This window comes from Cataglyphis hispanica, chromosome 23 (genome assembly GCF_021464435.1).
Source record: "Cataglyphis hispanica isolate Lineage 1 chromosome 23, ULB_Chis1_1.0, whole genome shotgun sequence".
Lineage (NCBI taxonomy): Eukaryota > Metazoa > Arthropoda > Insecta > Hymenoptera > Formicidae > Cataglyphis > Cataglyphis hispanica.
Window position 1 is genome coordinate 2,903,093 of NC_065976.1, and position 22,606 is coordinate 2,925,698.

Sequence of the window (22,606 nt, forward strand, 5' to 3'; positions counted from 1 at the left end):
ATTTTAATCATATAGATATTCGGGCTCATTCGGAAATACTCGGACTCATGATAATTGCAGTAAATTTTCAGTAGTCAGAGCGCTTGATATTACAATAAAACTGATCATATGGAAAACATCAGTCATTGGGCCATATTATTAATTATTTGGAGCTGTCGTGATTGAATTTTTCATAAGACTAGGCAAAATCCAATTTTATTTTAATGAATAATTTATCATCAACCCTCCGCAAAACATAGAAAATCCATTTAAAAAAAAAATTTCTTCGATTACTTTGTTACATATTAAAAAAAGAAATTTCATTATATTAATAATATACAATATGCAAGTAAAATATTTAAACCAATGATTCAATTTTCTTCGCTAAAATATTAAATAATACTTACACCTGTTTTATATATATAATTGTATATGCATATATATATATATATATATATATATATATATATATATATATATGTACGCAATATACAATTTAACAAATGTTTGACTAGATGCTACTAGTCGGAAATATTTATCCGTCTGGATTAATTTTAATTATTACGACAACTCCATGATATACATCACAATTATTCTATCTTTCTTATATTTATGGCATCTATTCGAGGATTAGTCCAGTAGTATTAACATCAGCAAGACACATTTGCAGAAACTGTGGTATACATATGTCATACGTAAGAAATAAACATATCACTTCTTAAACAAGACCGATACATCTGAACAAAAATATGCATTTTTATTGATATTACAAGTTTTTTTTAAATCCATATTTAAAAAATATGAATTTATAAAACAAAGCAAAACATCTAGATTTTAACGAAGAAAATATTTTGTACGTGTAATATTAATCATATTTTTTTTAAAAACTTTTTCTGTCTAAACATTTCTTCAGAAGTTTAATAAACATGCATATTTTTATAGGGAATCAATCTTGCTCAGAAATTAGTACGTTTATCTTATGTCACGATGGTCCTGGGAAGGCTATGATGACGAGTATTGCATAAACTGTTACTGTCGATACCGCTAGCAATTTCGATTTTCTACCCTGATTTTACCTCTATGCGAATTTATAGAAGAGTACTCCTTTCGTGTGTGGTTTTTTTTTTTTCATATTATTCCTGCAACTGTTTCTTCTGACAGGACGATGAATTCATGTTATTTGAAGAATAGAAATTCTCATCGCGGTAAAGTAGTGGTAATGATCAAACTATTATGAACCCTTGTCGATCAGCTGAACATTTGCCGGTCGAAACATCCGAAATTATTTAACCATTCTAATTCCGTCGTTATTTGCTTTGCTTCACCATTGGTTTTATGTTAAATTCAAAACGTCGAATAATTTTAGACCTTCGCGCAAGTCGAATTCAGGATGTTCGTTTTAATATCGTCGATCTTGACCTCGCTGCATTATCTTGACTTTGTGAAAATCACAATCCAGGCAAACTGGATAGATTTCTTCTGTAAAATTGATCGCGGGAACACCGTCCTAACTTGCGATTCCTCGACGACGAACAGAGAGGAGTACTCGTTCCACACATGATAATTACGGTAAGTTTCTACCGCGACGGCCGGCAACCTCTCCTCCCGTGGTACTGAACGTCAAAGGACGTTCAGGCGATGTCTCAATAAACGGGACTGTACTCCAGATCATGGGAGTACTGAGGTGGTCCTGGGGGCGGCGGCGGTGGCGGTTGTGGACTGTATTGTTGCGAGGCATCCGAGGCACGGCGTCTGAGCGCCGCGATGCTGTGGGCGCCTCTCCAGTCCGACGCCTCGTTCGCGCTTACGTCGGCACCGACGCAGGAGACGCCGCCGCCGCCACCACCCCCGCCGCTGCCGGCACCGCCACCCCCGCTGCCACCGGAAGTCGTGCCCGGCGAACCCTGGCCGCAGTTCAGGCCCGAACCCATCTGACCGCCGACCGGTGGCGAACCCCGAGACGCCGTCACGTGAACGCCGCCTGTTAAGTGAGAAAGAAATTGTGAAAGGTGAGTGTTTTACCTCATGAAGCATTCAATTTTTTAATATTTAATATCGAATTTATATCAACACAATCGATCTAAACGATCTCAGAATTAGTAAGTATTTTTCTTTTTCTATCCTAAACAAGAATAGTTTGCAAACTATTCTCCATGACTTCTCAACAGTTCGTTGTTATCGGCAAGCAATAAAAAAATAAAAGATTTTTTCCGGTAATGAATAACGTAGGATAAATATTTATTGTCGTAGTTAACTGCCGACAAGGCGAAGTAGATCCTTGAAATGATTCAGGTAGAAAAGAGGCAATTTACAGGTACAATATTGCAGGTGCGGGGGAGAGAACATTTCATTTCTCTCTGCAGAAGAGATATTTAATACGGTAGGCTGACAAAGAGCGCGGGATGCGCTACCGGCCGTCGTAAAGTCGTTTCCGCCTTCTCGTGCGCTACGCTGGTGGGCTCAAAAGACAACGGAAAAAAAGAAAATTTTTTTTTATGACGCTGCGTTGCGCCGAACACGAGTTTGCAGAGGACTGGCGGCAGCGGCCGCTTTTGAAAAGCCGTACGAAAGAATAAATGTCTAATAGCTACGAGATGTACGTGATTTTATGACTTATTGTCGGCTGCTATGATGATTCGTCCTGCGCAGAATCGATGAGGTTTGGGGATGAACGAGGCGAATGTATGACTTGACATCCAAAGTTAAATGTAAATAAAGCAAGGCATGAAGTGCGTGTGTTTTCTGTGTGTAAAAATAATTATTCTCTTAAATTGAACCAGTGAAAATGTCATTGATTAAGACAGTGACAAGACATTCGCACTTTGCTCCTCCGTCTTATGCATATAAGTTTCATTTATTATGACAATAAGATTTTACTGTCAAAATCATTACCTCAGTCACTAATGCCTCTTCTCTGAGATTTTATTATTTTCAATATTATACTTACTAATTCAAATTGTTAGAAATTATATGATTTTCTCTGTAAGATACGCGACTTTTGCATCGTTTGCGGTAATATGCGCTGAAAATCAGGCGTTTTAAAACGTTCATTTAGATATTATGAAGGCTCTTGTTTGCGCGTCCGCCTAGTGACTGCCGGCTAAAAGACAAAGAGAGAAAGAGAGAGAGAGAGACATCAAATGGAACTCTCTGATCGACTAGGAACCACACCATGTCATTGGTTGGGTTACATTGCAGTGCTAATCATCATCGGTAACCGAAAAATAACGCTCTACTCTAAAAGCTATTTGCTCTAAGCATTATCCGCGGATAAAGACTGCTGTCGGGCTCAGGCTAGACGTATTTACCTCAGAACCGCGTTCGCCACATATACACCGACGCGCTTGTGGAATGCCAATTCTTTTCTCCTCTCAAGTGACGCTACCCGGCGATTACGTGCGCTTGTACACGCACACATATGATCTTGATGTTCACTGCAGTCAACTTGCAAAATTATGTCGGATTTGTATTGTTTGCTTTTTTAGAAGAATTTGATAAATGCAGCTTTAGATTATCACATCTCTGTGATTTTATATCGAATGTCTTAATTAGTGATTATTACAGCCCGATACAGCTTTTTTACTTTGCGAGCAGCATGATTGTAATTCTAATAAACTCTAACGTCTGATACCACTCGTATTTTTTCCACTTATATTTGTTGAGAAAGAATTTGACAGATTCATGAACAAAATTCGTATCGCGTCTACAGATCCATCTTTAAGGTTGATGACCTATGTCAAAATTGCCAACACTTATGATGACTTAAGTATCAATTCACATTTTGTAAAAACGATGCTTTCGTTTACACCGTCTCTTCTTAAATATGATTTATTAGCGAGGAATATTCTAAAATAAAAAAATTTTCTGTGAATAAAAAGACAGCCAGATTGTTATCGAGATTTTATTATTGAGTTTCTTGTTATCATCTCGCATGTTCGTTATTTCTTCTTGGTTTATAAGCATTTAAATCTGATTTATTGCAATTGAAAAAAAATAGCTTTCTATGATTTGTTATTTAACACATACATCAAAAGATATTCCGAGTTTTAATATATAATACATCAAATATATTTTACATATAATATAAATCTTATTTCATATTTGATAGTTTTTTGTTTAATAGTTGTCTAAAATATAATTATTGTTTTAGCATTTATGGACTTTTCTATATGGAAATTCAATATTTTTATTTCAGACTATTGAGAATAATAAATTGTACGACGTACTTTGCAAAAGAATATGTGCATTTCTATGAATGAAACAAAAATTTCATTTTCGCACTTAATACAAGAATGACGATCGAGGCACACAACGATTTGGTGAAAGAAGGAATTTCACACGCGATTTATCCCATGAAGTATCTTTGAAGATACAAGGTTCCCCTGGATGAGACGAAGCGTAACTCAACCAAGACAGGTTGCATCGGGATGTTATGGTAAACATACAGCGAAAGATCTCGCACCTAGGTGCGAGATCGGGCCTGGACTCTACCTGCGTAAACAGATGGGAGGACGGGGTTTATGTTTCTGTCTCAAATTCCTTACGTGCAGGCGCATAACCCCTTCGAACCTTAATGCACCGTAACGTTTAACGACTTCGTCAAAGAGACTTCCATGGCGCTGTTTGCACGCCGTCTTTTAGAGGACCACGGTCCAAAAGTTTGGCAAGACGATTATCAACGCGTATATAAGCGGCCAGGTTGACGCGAACGTTCTCCTGGGTGTGTCTATTCGCGCTCGCGCATGTCGCCAACTCTCAGCAACATGTCATGTTACTTGAATAAACAACGAGTAAAAAACGTTACACGCGTAAAACGTTACTCAAATCGTCTGAAGAAGCAAAGTATGTAACTGTATAATGCTTTTATTTTATCTAAATTTTATGACTTACATTTTTAAAAAAGCCGTAAACGATAATAACAAATTTTGACATTGATAAATTTAAAGATATTTTTTATCTCAAGCCTAAATTATATAGCCAATATTTTTTAAATATATTTTACAATAGAAAAAAAAATAATATTTTCTTACGCATATCTGACAGTATATATATATATATAATATATCGTTTCTGTTATGTATTCATCTGACTGCAAGGCATCATTTCTCATCGTAACTTACCGATAGAATTGAGTCCGTAATTAGTATGGTAAACTGATTGCGACGGGCTGTTGATGGGAAGTCCGGAGTTGCCGAGGCCCAGACTGGAGCCCAGACTTCCCGTGCTTTGTTGACCGAGCTGCCCAAAACTGCCCATCGCCATGCCGCCCTGCAATTGTCCGAGACCTGTGGAACGACGGGTCAGTTGCAGGTAATTAAAATGCGAGATTGCGTACGTAGTGACGCGAGCGAGTTTGTCAAAGAAATGGGCAAGACTGGTTATCGGTGTCATCGTCGGTGAACAATCGTGGGGCCAGTAATATGCGTAAGTAATTTTAGCTGTCTCAAGTAGTGTGAAGACGAGCAAAATTAAATTAGGAGGCGAGCAATCGTCGCGATTTCGTCTATGAGAGTATTTTGCTGTTTCCTTCTCGCGTTGCTTCTGCTCCCATTAACGCGCGCCAAGATGCTAATCCTATCGTGCATTAAATGACGCGATCATTGTGTCCAATTTACATAAATGCGAATAATGTGCTTTGATCAAATAAAAAAAGAAGTGTTTGCTGCTCCAAATGTTTTCGAGTTTATTACATCTGTGACAATGTAATAGCATTTTTTCATCTTTTGAAATGTGTATATAAAAGCAGTATATATAAACTAGAAAGATGAAAGAAATATAAATTATAATTAAATATGATTAAAACATTGCATATTGGATTATATAAAAAAATTATAAAGTCTTTCAGACACGTCGTTAATATTCTAATATTTGTGAAAAAAAATAAACTACTTAATGTTTGAATATAATTATTTATTTATGGATAGATGTGTGTTTAATATCTTTTTAAAGATTATTAAAAGTGGGGATGTGTCAGATTTATTTTAAATCTCTTTTTTGCTTCATTACATTTTCTTCTATATCTATTAAAATTGGTTGTATAAATATCTCATAAGAACAATTTAAGATATTTATAAAAAAGTGAGAAAGAGAAAAAGAGAGAGATAATAATTTATGTAAGCAGAAATATTATATTTTTTGTTTCTCATGCTGGGAACTTCTCTATGCTTATGTAAGACTATCTTTAAATTCATGAAATAAAACGAAAAAAAAAAATTGATGGATAAGATAATTTGATTTTATGTAGAAATATAAACTATCTCGGCAGCGAAATTGTGCGGTACGTATTGATATCACATCACAGTATATACATTACGAGATATCGATCAATGCTTTTTTAATGATCCAGAGTGACTTGTGAAATTGGTAACCGCGCTTTAAACAAAAGATATTCTCTCAGACAAAACATGTTTTTCAAGGGACTTCATAAATCGCGTATAAAAATGTCATTTTTAAACACCTAAAAAGTAAAGAATGTGTCAATTCTATTACAAATGTAATCGAAAGAATATTTTCCGTCTCAATGTAAACCGGATGGATAATTTTCTTTTTTTTTTTTTTACTTGTCATTTCTCGTGCACGATTAGTAATAAAACTGACTATTGATATCTGACCTGTCCCCATTCCCCATCTGTCCGCGGGGGTATGGAACATTCCGCTGCACAAATCGGAGCTCATCGGTCCAAAGGGAGGCAAGCCATGCGACGGTAACAGCGATCCCGAAGACCGAAACACATTGGTTGTCTTCTTGCGCTTCTTCCATTTAGCTCGTCGGTTTTGAAACCATACCTGTAGCACATAAAGTAACAGATATCAATCGTTATCGCTGTAGTTCGAAAAAGAATTGTCAAAAATTTCCGCGTAAATAGAAAGATATTTTATATACTTCGCGTTATATGTTCGTTACCTGAATTTTCTCATACATATTTGCTATTTTCTCCTCTTATACATAATTGATTTCGTCGATCGATCGATTTTAACGATTCGGTAAAAAATAAAATCAGTTTCCGTTTAACGTTTTGTCAATGAGCACGAAAAAGAAAGTCACTGAACCGATTATTATTATTGAAGCAAAGCATATTTGCTCCAGTTTCTGGCAGAATCGCGAATCCTATATTTTCGATAATTTTCTTCGCCCGCCCTCCTCTGCCCGCAATAATATTATTTTCCCACAATAGGACGCGACAGTTTCCGTTTAACGTTTTGTCAATAAGCACGAGAAAGAAAATCACTGTACCGGTTATTATTGTTGAAATAAAAGCATATTTGCTCCAGTTTCTGGCAGGATCGCCAATCGCATATTTTCGATAATTTTTTCACCCGTTCTCCTTTGCCTGTGATAACATTCTTTTTCCCCTCAATAGGACACGACCAAATCCAACCATTGCGACGGTAAGGTGTCCCTCGGTGTTACGACAATATCTTCGACCCCACCGCGGGTAGCTATTAGCCGACGTTATGAGCTGTTGATTCTGGCCACGTAGTGGCCCCCTAAGCTGCCGGGGTCCCGGGGACTTGATTTATTGATATCGCATGCAAAGCCCGCCTCTGTGTTCTCCGATATACCTACCTACCTACCCTCGCCCTATCTCGCCACTACCACCACCAATACCGACGTACCACCACTAGGAGTACAGTTTCTCTCTCTCTCTCTCTCTCTCTCTCTCTCTCTCTCTCTCTCTCTCTTTCTCTCTCTTTGTTTCTCTCGCTCCCGTCCTTCTCCGCAGACTATAGTCCTTTCCTAGCACGGTAACGTGCACTATAGCTATCTCATATGTGCCCATAAATTAGTACTTTAGTATTAGAGCGCGGGATGCGCGCTTGCGCCACCCCACATACACACACGTATACACGCGTAGCGGCGGGACACACATGGAGAGAAGAGCGGCATGACGGAGACCGAGAGGGGTGGCGGTTCGAGGGGGTAGGTACACCCTCGGCTAACGTACGAGGATTATATGAATCTAATTGGATATATGGGATTTACACGCTCCAGTGTACACCTCAGGTATTGCCATGAAGCAATCGTTGCACTCATACGCACTACTCGTCTTAATGTCAAACTCAAGACATTTCGTATTCGGATAAATACTCCAATTTACGAAACAAATTTTGTGATCTTTAATTCGTCGTCTACTGTCGGTTAAAAATTTGCGGATAAAGTGATTTTAACAATATTCATTAATTTTACATAGTTTTGTAAATATCGGCGTTTTGCCAGCAAGAAACAGTCACTATAATTTTTTTAATTTTGATTAATTATTGTTATAAAATAACGACTCTATGGTATAATAAACAATTTAGATCAAATTTATAATGATTATAGTAATTTTAAATAACTCGACGCATAAAAAAAATCTTTTTTTGCATTTTCGATTTTTTCTTACATGTAATCTTATCTTTCTTATTGTTAAATCTTAATTGTACATGAACAATGATGTCATTTTTGGCTAAGTTAACGTTTATTCTCCTGTGATATTTGTCGGAGGCTCGTAACAGCTGGCGGGTCTCTTGACTCTCAAGGATGGACGCTCGTGACGAGAGAATGGCATTAGAGCTGGATGGTGTTAAGTGCATTGGGACCGAATCAGCGTCTATATATCAGTCAGTGGCGTAGAATCAAACATGCTCTCCTCCATCTCCATAAAACTCACTACATTCTTATAAAATTTGATATATATCTATGCATACATATGTATATATATTCGCATACATAAACTCATATTTTTTCTTACCAGATATCATTTGTAACTTTTGACATGATAATCTCGCGAGAAATTATCACAATGTGCTGATTTTTTTTTTTTTTTTTTATCAATTTTAGAACTTCTTATTTTAAAACACAGCCTGTGTGATAAGGGCAGATTTTCCGGCCGTCTTTTTTTTTCCGGCGCACATCGTCTTCACTCTACCGACAAATCGTCTCTCGGTCGTGGGCGTGTCGATTTCACGGTAGAACTGCGATGAAACCGCGGCTAAAAGCCCGTGGATAATTCGCCGTTACGTGAGAAGAGGGAAAAAGCACGAGAGAAAGAGAGAGAGAGAGAGAGAGAGAGAGAGACTGCCTACGCGCAAATCGCGCATTATCACGTACACTCCTTACCCCTCAGGTGCATCAAGCCTATATACATATGGCAGAACTTCCGTTAATTAACGCGAGCGGATGCTAATGACTTCTGTTACGAAATAACAACGCGCGAACGAGTACGTTCGACGTTGTTGTGTCCGATACCGGAAAGCCGAGCAATCGATGAGTTTTTTATTCATGCCTGAATCGGAGCTTAACATCAGAGATTGATTAGAAATATTGTACATAATAGTATCACAGTATAGATACAGAGAGAAGTTCAAACTTAATATTTAATTAGAACTCTTATCGATGCTCTTGAAATAATTTACAACTGGGAGAGCAACATTTTTTTGCAATAATACAGAAGAAAAAGATACGTGCGCAATAAACTATATATTCGTTTTTAATCACAATAATTCTGTAAATTAAAATATTTTTAACATAACACTTGTACAAAGATATATACATATTCATATAAATTTTTAATAGAATAATAGATGATAGGTACAGAAAGATAGATAATAGAAATAGGAAGAATACTTGATACGAAGAGTCGTGATCGCCAAAAATAGATGGACTATCCATAATTGCAATTAATCTAATGTCCATTCTCCAAGATAAATGACATGTCCAAGGTAAATCTGCTTTTGGAAACGATCGATACATGGTAATAAGCGTTTCTAAATCTGGAGATAGCTCCAAAAATTTTAAGAATTATTATCAGTATATGGTATTGTTAATTTTTATATACAAGATATACCAATAATCATAAATTTTTTTATTTAGAAACAAATCTTCCATAAACAAATTCATAGCTTATTTTGCTATTAAAGAGATATTTTAGCTTTAAAAGAAACTTGTTTATGTTAATCACTATGATATTCAATATTCAATATTTTTTACAAATTGCATAATCTCTTTAGCGTAGTTTGTGAAAATAGTTTATATGTTGAAAAAATTTTCTGCTTCTATATACTTTACTAAGTAACATAATAATTTTATTATTACAGTCATACAGCGGAAATTATTGCTCGAAAATACATCGAGATTTCGATTCAACGTGAGGCATGACACGATGAAATTAGCATCATTTATTACACCGCACGTGAGACAATGCACTACTGTAATTCATTCGATAATCGCTGTCATACGTGGAATCGATAGATCGTGCCCGCGCGGGCTTTGTATTTTTGCCAATTCCATAATCTCTGTGCTCTGTGGTATTAAAACTTTTAATCGATGTAATAGAAGCGGTATAAAATTACGATATTCTCATTCATTTTCTGATGTTATCAATTTATTACTCAAACATCAAACTTATCGTCAACACTAAGAATACAATTTTTAGTCCTCTCTGCTTAAATTTTATCAATTATATTAAAATATATTATTGCATATGATGTTATGTAGTTACAATATAATATGACTATATAATTCATAAATTAATGTATCTAACAATAAGCGGTCATAATTATCATTTACTCCTCAATATGATTAAACAATTATATGCGCAAAAAAAATAATATTAAAAAGATACGCAAAGTAGAATAAATGACGGAACTTTGGAGGCCGAGTTTTTTATTCTTCGTGTGTTCCTCTCGTGACGTAAATAATAAAATAATATCATAAGAAATTTATCGAAATTCCAATCATGACGGTATTCTCGAACCAAAATCTCTTTTATTCCAGCATTATTTGCAGCAGTTGTTAATATGCTAATGAATAATGTTCAATCGATGAACGATGGTCGATATTAATGTTTCATTGTTGGCTAGTCGATCCGAAACGGTGTCTGCAGATGAGCAACTGGCGTGAATCGCAGTGAAACACACCTTTCGATGACTAAGATGCCCTGACCGACGCCTCCTCATAAGATATAAACGGCCTGCCGTAAAACGAACCGGCGCGGCGGGTCAATTAGGAACATTGCTTTTTAAAAATTGATCAATCACTGCTTCGTCGGCGCGAAGGCGCGTGCGCCGTGGCAGCTGTTTCCCAGGAAGCACCTGGGATCAGGATGAGGGTGGATATGGACGTTGCTGGTTTCGTATAATCGACATCGACTCTCCGAGCAATCCGACTCTGCAAGACGGCAAGCTCATTCCGAGTCTCTCAAGATACAATTTTCATAACATTTTTGACAACGCATTCTAATGATGTCGCAAAATTGGATCACGTATTGAATGTTTTTTCATTAGATATAAAACTTGCATTTCTACAACTTTTTAATATTTAAACTTGACAATTGTGTGAGCGAAGAGATCCAAGAGATTTCTTATTGATTAAGATTCAATTGTTATACATTCGCGTATAAAAAGAATATTTTTCTAAATAATTAATTATATTTAATTATATTAATTAAAACTAAAATTACATATTAATAAAAATTTTTAATAAAAACTCTCTTCTCCATATGTAATATCTTATTAATATTATAAGATTTGTTTATATAACAAATATATATGTATATATATATATATCGATATATGAAATATGTGATTTTGAAATGTATATATGATATACTTATTTATATTTAATGCTTTGGATACTTTTACCTACCATCAAAAAATTGCCATAAATATCCGCCAGCATTTTTACACGAGAGACTAACGCAAAATTTATATGATAGATTATTTACATTTATAATTCCGCTATTCATTAATTTTGGATTCAAGTAATTCCGTTCGTTATATAAAAGAGTTATTTTTCATTTTTGAACGTATTTGTTCGTTTAATGCGACGTTGTAATGCAATAATATGACAGATATTTTAATAATGATAACACATTATTAAATTTGTATTATTTTTAATAATGTTGAAAAAATGCATAAATAGTATCAAAAAGAAACTGTATTTTTATTTATAAATGACTATTTATCTTCTTTTATCGATAAATTATTTAATATCACTTATAAGAATTTTATTTTAACTATAACTTTATTTTAATTAATTATTGAAAAAGTTTATTTAATATTTCCAAAGTTAATTTTAATACACACAATTGTTTGTATATAAAAAAAAAATTTATTAGATAACAAAAACATATAAAAAAAATATTTTGTATGTCATTTTTACACCAACATTTATTAAATCAAACTGTGATATTTGCTAGAAGCAATTTTTTCGCAACGACAAAGAATCATAGAAGACGACGAGGATCGCGATTTTTAGGAAGCGACCTTTTCTATTTCTTTTCGTCGATCGCGAATGGCTTAGTTTAACTCCGGAGGAGCCCCTGAGCCTTCAAGGGGAGGTCGAAGGTGGTAAGAAGCGAGCATTGGCCAAGCAGGGGTAGTTTGAGGTTAGCGTGAGGTTTAGGGAGGGAGGGGGGGGGGATGAGAAAGAGGAGGCGAGACCTCGTAAAGGGGGTTTCAGCAGGCGCTGATATAAATTGAGCTTGCCATCAAGGCAAGCGGCGGGATCTGCCCGAGACCCCAAGATATATAGGAGTAGCTTTCAGCACGCCATTGAAGAATAGTCCGACTCACTTCGCGGAAAAACGCCTCGAATCGCCACGAAACGAGATAACGTTTTTCTTTCATGATGGGAGAAGCTTTTCGCGATGAAATCTTGATTCACGATGCCAAATAGTCCGTGTGTTGGGATTAATATTTTGCGACAGTACACGAAAAGCTTAGTAATTCCGATAATAATAAATTTACACAATCATATTTTCGATTAAACAAGAGTTAAGTCATGATCTTGGATTTCATATCAATTCTTTTAACGCATATAGTTTATCGAATTTTTATATATAAATTGGAAATTTGATGGAGAAATGTTGTAAAATTTTTACGACAAAAAATAAAAGAGAAAAATTAGCACAATAATCTTGTTGTGTTTCTTATTTAAAATCTTAAACCATATTAAAATGTATACATATAATATGTACATATTATCCATTTTTAATTTTATTTAATACATAACGTTATATACTTTATTATATTTTATTTTAAATAGATCTTATAATATATTTTCTATGCAATTAAATATTTTACGCGAATGAATTTTATATGAAATTATCGATAAAGCCGTCATATAATAGAGGTTACAGTTATTTCACTCTATATACTTCTTTGCATATTTATAGTATATTGCAAGATATTGTTTATAAATATGCCTTTGATCTGTTTTCATGAATCAATGAAAGGCTCTCGCTCTCTGGACCAGGTGGAGAGATAAATTTAATGAAAATAAATACTACATAAGTTTTGCAGGATGTGACCCTGATTGATGACGGTGGTCGGGAGATAGTCTGAGGGTGGCAAGACGCATTACCCGGACCGCCTACTGTTTCATGTTGCGTTGCGCCGTCAGGAGAGAGATTTTCGCCACGTCATTAGCGAGTCGCCCGACTTCTAATGTCACGTGGAATTAAAAATCGGCCCCTTTGATACACGATTATGGCACGTTATATATGTATAATCTATTATGCATTGCAGCTATTGTATTCACTATAGCAATACAATCACTATCACGTATTGTTAGTTTCAACATAAATTTTGTACTTTCACTTGTTTGACAGAATTCAAATACGCAGAATTTACGGAAAAATAACAATATACTTTTATATTCTCGAGTGAAAATTCTACAGGGAACGACCGTCTCTTTTATAGAAAGATATGCGGGGAGTGAGTAACACAAAACTTTAATGAAAGATTCGAAAAATTTATCGCGACGAGAGTAGAGAAATACAGGCAGTTTCCTCTAGAGCACATAATCTCGTAAAGGATTTGACGTGAAACACGACGATAAAATGCATACCCGGTCCTTACATGCACCTCGGTCATATAAACTTGATCCATTTATACTTTATTATTATTTTCATGGTCGCAATATTGTCGGCTTATCTGTCGTCAAATTAGTTCGAATTGCTCGTGGAACTGGATTTACTTGTTGGAATAAACCCGTTCGCAAAAAAGTTTACGTGACACTATATATTCACGTAAGAAAGTAACATGGGTATTACTCAATCGTTTTTCTGGTTCGTAACTCGTAGAGTGCTCACGTACTTTTCTCTCTCTCTCTCTCTCTCTCTCTCTCTCTCTCTTGTCGATGAATATATTAAGTTGTATTATAAATCGCACGTCTCTTTCCATCCTATTCGAATTGAACGATTGACACGATTGTAATATTCTACTTTAGGAATGTGTCTTTAATATCGACTTTCCCCGGACGTACATTATATATTCACAATCTAATCTTCATTTTTACGTTGAATATTATCTGAATTATATTCATGTAATCTTGAAAAATTTGTTTTATTTTAGAATTTATTCTGTTAAGTGCAATATATAAAATTCTCAGTCCTTCAATTAATCGCGAATCGCGAATCTATGCACTTTTATCGCATCGAAATTATTCAGTATACAGCACAGACGTCATAACAAAATGGGCGTTAGATGATGCTCCCCCGGGCTCATCGCGGCGACACAATTTATCCATCGAGGACCCTAATGCCCTACCTCGGTCCTGTTACCTCGCACGTCTACACAGAGGGATGCTTTTCTCCCCGGCCCTTGCGCGCGTTCTCGCACACACACACACACACACACGCGCGCGCACTTTCTCGTATATGCGTATGTAACGCGCACATTTGCGCGATATTTTTCGAGCGACGACACGTAAGAGCTAATATCGTGGCCTATGCATATTTATACGGCATTAAAAATCACCCCTCCCTTAAAATGCATAGACCGCTGCATAGCAGAGGCGTCGGATCTTCGCAGCGCGACGCAGGAGCGGCGAAGCTGCGAGAAATCCGCGCACGCGTTTTACGCGCATCGCTTTTTCATCATCGCTCGCCGAAATGCCATTTTATACACAAGGAATAACAGATTAATTTATCAACGCGAATTTTACGAACAATTTTATCGAGCTTGTAAATCGTTTCAAACTTGACAATATTGACGAAAAGGGAGGTTAAAACAATATTTTTAAGTTTAGTTTCGATGTGATCTTGTGGGAGTATAACTATATATATAAGCTGAAAAAATCCGAATAATTACACGTCAAATAAAAATTAGGCCATTGTGACATTTTTATTTATATACAAATGATTAATTAATCTTCAAAAGAATGATTTATTTATTCATATCGTAAGGATTTGGATGAAAAGAAGATTAAAGATGGCAGAAGAAGATAAGCAACTATACGGGATAACGTGACGATGATTAACGTGACGTTCATGATCGAGAGTGATTTGGCATAGCAACTTGACGCACGGATGTTTGATGCACCGTCATAAAACACTCGATTGCCGCGTACACGTGTCCGGGCTATACGCCAAATGTATACGTATCCGCAAATAGCCGGCGATAGTTTATCGCGCAGAAATTTTATAGCTCAATATCGCATCTCGATCATATTCGACTTTCGATACCGCGCGCGCGATATCGTAACTCCGCGTTAAAGGTATTGATTTTGCAATAAATGTCCTCGAACTCGCGCGCTTCCTTTGCGCACAGTCGACCAGCGAAATTATCGACTCCTCGCGGAATGATATTACTCGAATTGGACCGTCTTTTCACGCGTAATTTCCCGTTTATAAAAAGCTTATCGATAACGATGTGCGATATGACGAGAGCCCAAGATCTATACCATAATAAATAATTAACATCCTCGGAATACTTTTTCAATCATATGCGTGTGTGAGTATATATGTAGTGAGTATGTGCTATAAATTCTAGAGAGATTATTAAATAGTTTGCTGTTAATGCCTCTCTTCTTAAATAATACATTTAAATAACAATTGCATTGAAACAATTGCATTGAAAGAGGGATATGCAAAATATAATTATGTAAATAATTTCAAATTTTTATTATAATTATATAATAAATATTTTGAAAAAATTAATGTCTATTATATTTAATTATAAAAGTTTAAACAAACGTGAAATCTTTCGCAGCAAACTTGAGTCGGCAAAAAGTCGCGTCAACAGCGCCAAACCATTTCCCATTTCTCGGGGCAAGACAATAACGAACTACATTTATCCTCACCGCAGTCACTTGCTTATCCCAAAGGACGGCCGAATGACATCGCCATTCATCCGATTCCCGGGGGATACTTTGAAAGCAATACTCCGACACCCGCTACCATGCGAACGAGCTCTACCATCTCTCGTGGCATATGTGACTTCTGGAAGTCGCAGCGTATCAAGGCGAGGAAAGTCGCACGTTTAGCCGTTCGTTCTTTCAAGAGATTGATATTCTCGAATAAAAAGCGCGATTTTCCCTTCTAACTCATTTCATAAAATGTGATTCGTTAAACGCAAAACAAAATTCACGTTACTGTTATTTTCAATCGATATTGTTACTTTTAATACAATCACTTTTTTTTTTTAATCAAAACGATAATATAATAAAATATCAAAAAAATGCATATAATATCTGATGAAATAGTAGCTCGTTTTTTCAATTTCATAAAAATCTTACGATATACGTCATAAAAAAATATTTTTACTCTGCCTATGACTTTTGTTTTTAAAAGCAAAGAGGTATTATTGAGAAAAGATTTTCGGGAATTCTATAGATACATTACGTTAATGATTTTGATACGAAACTTAAACGACCGATAGAAGTTTTGCCGGATTCGGCGGAATTCATTGTATCCGGTGAACGACGATAATCCACGGGAACGATCGCGCGCGAAAACACAGTCGTCCCTGTTTGCCTGCGAAAGTTCGACGCGCTCATCGACGAAAAAGAGTCGTGCCCCATAAAATTTCCGTCAATGGCAATCGAAAGGACCCTTCAGCCTAGAAACGAGCAGTTACCTGAGGCAGTTAAGTTAAATGCCTGTTAGCAGACGTTAACTACCCGGCGCTATGGGTTCTATTCCGTGGACGATTGCAATTTTAATCGCCTCTTCATTATGATTAAATTTAAATCGACCGTGTGCAGTCTAATAAAGCTCGTTCTCTACCCCCTCCCCCGGCATCGCGCTCCCGAAACAGAAAATGTCTCCTGGGCGGATTAAAATACGCGTAATTAAAACCGTAAAGTGCCGATACCGCCGCCCGAAATAAACTGTCGGCTTAGTAATAAACGTCCGGCTGAAAAAAGGTTTTGTCTCAAACTCCCGCAACGTGGCTACCGAATGATTGAACTTTATTTGAAGTATCGAGCGCGCGGCGAATTAATATTCGGGATATGATTGACGGTAAGGAATAACGGCGCGTTCTAAAAGCGTGCACATCACATGAAAAAAAAAGCCGTTGACCCCGTACGTCAATCGTGAATTCCCGCCGCGGCAAGCGGACGGCATCATGCATGCGGCGTCTCGCACATTTCGCGCTATCATCGCGCAAAATAATGCATAGTTAACAAACGCACTTCCATATATAATTGAGGAATAATTTTCTAAATATTATGAAAAATTCTGCAGAATAAATCGAACATTCTGTTTACGCGATTCCCATCGATATTTTTTTCGTACATCTGCTTCTTTCTCTCCACATCGCGATCTATACGGGAGTTAAGTGTAAGCTCTCTCGATTTTTATCAGAAAATATTTAATAATTTTTTTTTTTAAGATTGATCAACGTCTTTTCGCTCTTGGTTACGCGTTTTTGTTGTCGGTTATAAAAAATTGTTAACTACATATTATACTAAAACGATGACCGAGTAAATAATTTTTTCGCGCTTCGTGAAAACGATACTCGTCGCATGCACGGGCAAATGTAGCAGCCGCACGATTATGTACTTCGATGCAACGGGGATTGGTTGCGTTTAGTGACACCGGCTGCACCGAGTAGTAAACGCGCCGAGTTTATGAGAGTACGAGAGTTCCCCTTCTCTCTCCCCCCCTCCCCTCCCCTCCCCTCCCCCCGCCCCTCCCCGTCTATCCTTTTTTTTTTTTATTCGAAAATGATAAAACTCGATCTAATGTAAAATTCATTATGTCCATTACGGCTAATTAAGCGGAGCGAACACTCACCGAAAGCTCGTGCATTTTTCAGCGATAAAGTCGGCGGCTCTTAATTATTTTATTTCGAGCGAACGCGTGCGGGCCGTATAATTTGGTATATTCTATACATATATATGTCAAATCTCGCGATGCGTATCGTACAAGAGAGCGCTCATCTCCGCCGCGTATCTCAGACAATACGTATCATCGCGCTAACGAGTTCGCAACGCAACAATAATCGCATTAAGACGTTAATTAAATGTTACACATAATTTCAAATAGCTGCATAATGCCACTTCGAAGTAATTATTGTTTGTACAGGCAGTTCTCACGATGCGTTATCGTGCAATTTAATAGTTGTTCATTAACGGGAATTAGAGATGGAGCAGCAATTACGCCTCCTCCCTTCGTGCGATAATAAATTACTACAAATCGATGAATCGTAATATTTCATTACACTATTTCAAGTATTTTGTTGCTAATCAGGAATGCTTCCCATTCCTGGTTCCGGAGTCGCCGGGCATTGAGTTCGATCGGAAAAATGGTGACTGATTAATCTGTCCGCGCTACCAATCGTTCGATCTGTCAACGGCGTGTTTGCGGATTGTATTCGAAATCGCTCAATCGCCTACCAATATCAACGAATTTTGAATATATCGAAAATTTAACGGTAAATAGTTATATTTTTTGTTGAAAATTAATCTCATGTCCATTCACGTCCTATGAATATTGTGCATAGTATTGCGATGTACAATATAAAATATATTATTGCATATTAATTGAAATATTTTAATTTCTCTCTTAGAAAATAATAAAGTAAACGTTGGACCGAATCTAACGTCATATCAATTTTGATCTTTCAATATACAAAACACAGTTCTATCAATCGTATACTCTGAACGCGTACACGATCAAAGGATTAAGTTTAAAAAGAGGCGAACGTATGTAAAAGATGATTGGATAAACAATATACCTATCGACGCAAGTGTACGCAATTGTTATGTAACTATCATGGCACACCTATTGCGGTTATCAGAGAGAGATAGAAAGGGAAAGAGCTGCTACACGCTCTATTATGTGCAACGTACTCGTAACGAGCAATTTTCTAGCCATTAATGCAACGATTATACAACAGAGCTATTACGTTTACTATATCAATGATGCGAAGTGTCACACAACTTATGCTGCACACGCTGTATAGGCTGCAGAAACGAGATTCATCAGTGAACAGATTCCTCGCGCGTTTGCTAATTTTAAATTTCATTATTTAGGAGATAGTTTATCACACGACGATTTTCATATCGATGTGATAAGATATGTGATATCTTGAAGAGCCATCCAAAATTCTTCAATCCTCTAATGTGCACTTATTTTCTGCGATATTTTCAGAACTCCTAAAAATAATTATATCTAAAATTAAAGAGAATGATTAGATTTTTACTATCCTTCTGTAAAGGCATAATTCAACGATGAAACATCCTGTAGGATAGGAACATCTTTTAAAAAGAATTTATAATCGCGGACGATCGACATGTGATAACATATGGAAATAATTAAAAAATAAATAAATAAATAAAGATTACGTGATTATCTTTAAAATACGCAACAGATCCGCCATGGCAAGTCAAGAAACCTTTGATAGCGACGCTCGATAGTATAGCGATGCTGAGCGCCGGCGCCTTTCCCTCGCAGCCCCATTGGTGCCGAAGGCCCTCTCCACACGAGTGCCCGCTGCCGGGTTTCCTTGGAAACGCTTCGTTCACGCTGATGTCTACCCTCGCCCACAGAAAACCTCTTTCAATTAGGCAGGCTGCCGCCCGACAGACCCACGAATCCCCCGGTTCGCTTTCTCTTCTTTTCCTTTCCTTTTTTTTTTTTTTTTTTCTTTCTGACATTTCCCGAGAAAGAAGAAACGAACACGCGCTGTTCCCGAGCCGGAAGAAGAAGAAGTCCGGGTTCGCTGACATGACACTTTGAAACCACTAATTCATTAAACACTCCGGAAAGTGTGCACCGGATTCAATATATCGCGCGATTCTCATCATGATGACGGACGAAAATCATGAATCGAGACAGACGTGACGGTAGAGCGACTCTGAGGCATTAAATAACAAGTTGAATTAAATTTTATAATGCTATATAATATAAGTGTCTTTATACGATATCGGAAAACGAATTTACACATAGTTAATTTAGAGAAATAATTGTCAAAGTTTGTAAATTAAAATCTATTTAAAAATTAAAGTCTCAGATGTGTCTTGTAAAGAAACTTTCGTTTATCGTATCAAATTTATTGATTTTTTTGTAGATATAAAACATCTTTTTATCCGATAATATATCAATAATCTGTACGCATAACTATTCTCGTACAAATACCTATCTTATTTTACTTACAGCGAACGAAGATACGCGATATATCCTGCGACTCGCATGTGCGAATTTATATACGCGCGCGAAAGAGAGAAGATGAGTGGCTGCTTGATATGCGGCACAACGCTCGGCTTGACTGACGCCTCCAAGTTGCGAATAAAATTTTCATGAATTTCTATTAACTCCGTTTTTCTAGACGTGCCCCGGAGACTTAAAACAGTTCCGTCAGCTGATAGCCCGCGGGGAGATCAAGCCATTCTTCCGCGCGATGGTCAAATTTGATGGTCGAGTTGTCAAATTTTCAGCTGACTTGCTTTCGGATGAATTCAATGATTTAAAGTTATTGCCAAATACGGGAATCTTAATTCTTCTATATAAGTTTTAAAATATCCATGTTAAGATCATTTTTTTAATAAATAATCCCATCTGATCGAACAAAATAATATCACAAAACCGGAGAGTATATTATAATAAATCTTTTTGTTTATGAAGTTTTCTATCAATATTCATCATTTTTAATGACTAATTATCATTTAATTTTCATGAAACTTTTTGTCAATTTTCATGAAATATTCCATTGGTTAACTTCATTTTCTGATTTTTAATTAAAATATGTGCTGATATTGCGCCGAGTAATTGAACGGAAAAGTTGATAAACTATTAAATGAACAGAATAGAAATTCAAAGATTTTTGTTCTACGAATTTTGAGATATAGATTTCCGTCGGCTCCGTATTTAGATAAACTGCGGAAATCACGAATGTATTCTTGCTGTCAAAAACACATTACGCTCGTTAAATTATAATATGAAAGATGCTTCGATTTACCGTGTCTTTTTAAAATTGATTTGACGTTTATTATTGACACGTCTATTTTTAATCTTCATTCTGCACTATTTTTGATTCTTCTCATCTCTCTGTGTTAATATAATGCAATATAATTAGCTTAAATCATTTCTCTAAAACATTAACTCGTGAAGTAAAACTATTTTTAATTTTAATTGCATGTTGAACAATAACACGTCTAAGCCAGAATTATCCTAATTAATAATTAGTCAGTGGATGGCTCAATATATAACCCGTATGCCTACGTAAAGATAAGATAAGAAAACCTTAGAAATAACTTTCGGAGTAACCGCTTTCGAAATCGGATTTCTCGATCCTTGATCGAGGAATTCCTGATATTAGACGCAGGATTTGCGAGTTTCCGCAAAGTTTCGCGGTCACCCCGCAACCAAGCGGAACCCACCAAAATTCGGAACCCCGCAGGGCGAGGGCTTAGCTCCTCTGCTCCAAGTTTCACTTTAATCCAAAAAGCCACGGTAGGCCGGCACAATTGATTCCACCGGAGAGTTCCGGTACTGTCTGGATATGTTTCTAAAGGATAACTGCGAGGTCACCACACGCGACAATTTATGTTTATATTGTAACCCCTTGATTTATCACTCGTTTACACTATATTCGTGTCACTAAATTTTCACATCATCATCGAACGATATTTTTTATACTTTTGTTAAACTTATATAAAAATATCTATCTCTGCAAAGTCTTATGTTGTTATTAATTAATAATAATATTTTATTATAATAATGCATGATAATCGTTTATCAGAAGTAATCTCACATTTATATGAAAATATTTTTAAAATGATATATCGTTTCAATAATGTATATGTATATGTTTATACAAATAAATCGATTATTGCGCAAAACGCATGTTTTTTAAAAAAAATGAAACATGATCTTCTAAAAAAAAAAAAAAAAGAAATCTACTTTTCTGATATTTTAATCTAAGTGGAATCATGTAATGTTATCTTTTTCTCGACGACCTTTTTCAATATTTAAACTCAACGTCATATTACAACTATTTTAATTATTTGCACGATATCGAAATATTTTCGCAATGTAATCTCGGCACGACAGTGAATGCAAAGTCACGCGATAGATTTCATTTCACGCTGGATTAATCGTTTCGTGCCGACGGCAATCTGTACATTTTGACCACACCTACCTGAACGCGACTTTCCGTGAGGCCGATTCTCACAGCTATTTCCTCTCTTAGGAAGATGTCCGGGTAGTGAGTTTTGGCAAAACACCTTTCCAATTCGTTGAGCTGGGCTGGTGTGAAACGCGTCCGATGTCGCTTTTGCTTCGCGGGTTTGTCATCGCCCTGCCCGATCACCGCCGCGCTTCCTACAATAGAAAATAAATAGATAAATAATGTAATTATGTAATGTATCGACTGTCGATTTCTCCAATTATCCTTAACAAATTCCAATAAACTA

The 22,606-nt window shown here is 36.3% G+C and overlaps 1 protein-coding gene across 1 annotated transcript in view; it reads right to left on the reverse strand.

Moving 5' to 3' along the window:
* Nucleotides 1–532: 532 nt before the first annotated feature.
* LOC126857857 (homeobox protein orthopedia-like) overlaps nucleotides 533–22,606 on the reverse strand; it is a 28,579-nt gene continuing 6,505 nt past the window's right edge. Inside the window, exons 3-6 of the mRNA XM_050607696.1 lie at nucleotides 22,333–22,514; nucleotides 6,591–6,765; nucleotides 5,100–5,264; nucleotides 533–1,960 (exon numbers count right to left, since the gene is read on the reverse strand). Of these exons, the coding sequence (XP_050463653.1) occupies nucleotides 1,623–1,960; nucleotides 5,100–5,264; nucleotides 6,591–6,765; nucleotides 22,333–22,514 (860 nt within the window). The 3' untranslated portion in view covers nucleotides 533–1,622. The remainder of the gene's footprint in view (nucleotides 1,961–5,099; nucleotides 5,265–6,590; nucleotides 6,766–22,332; nucleotides 22,515–22,606) is intronic.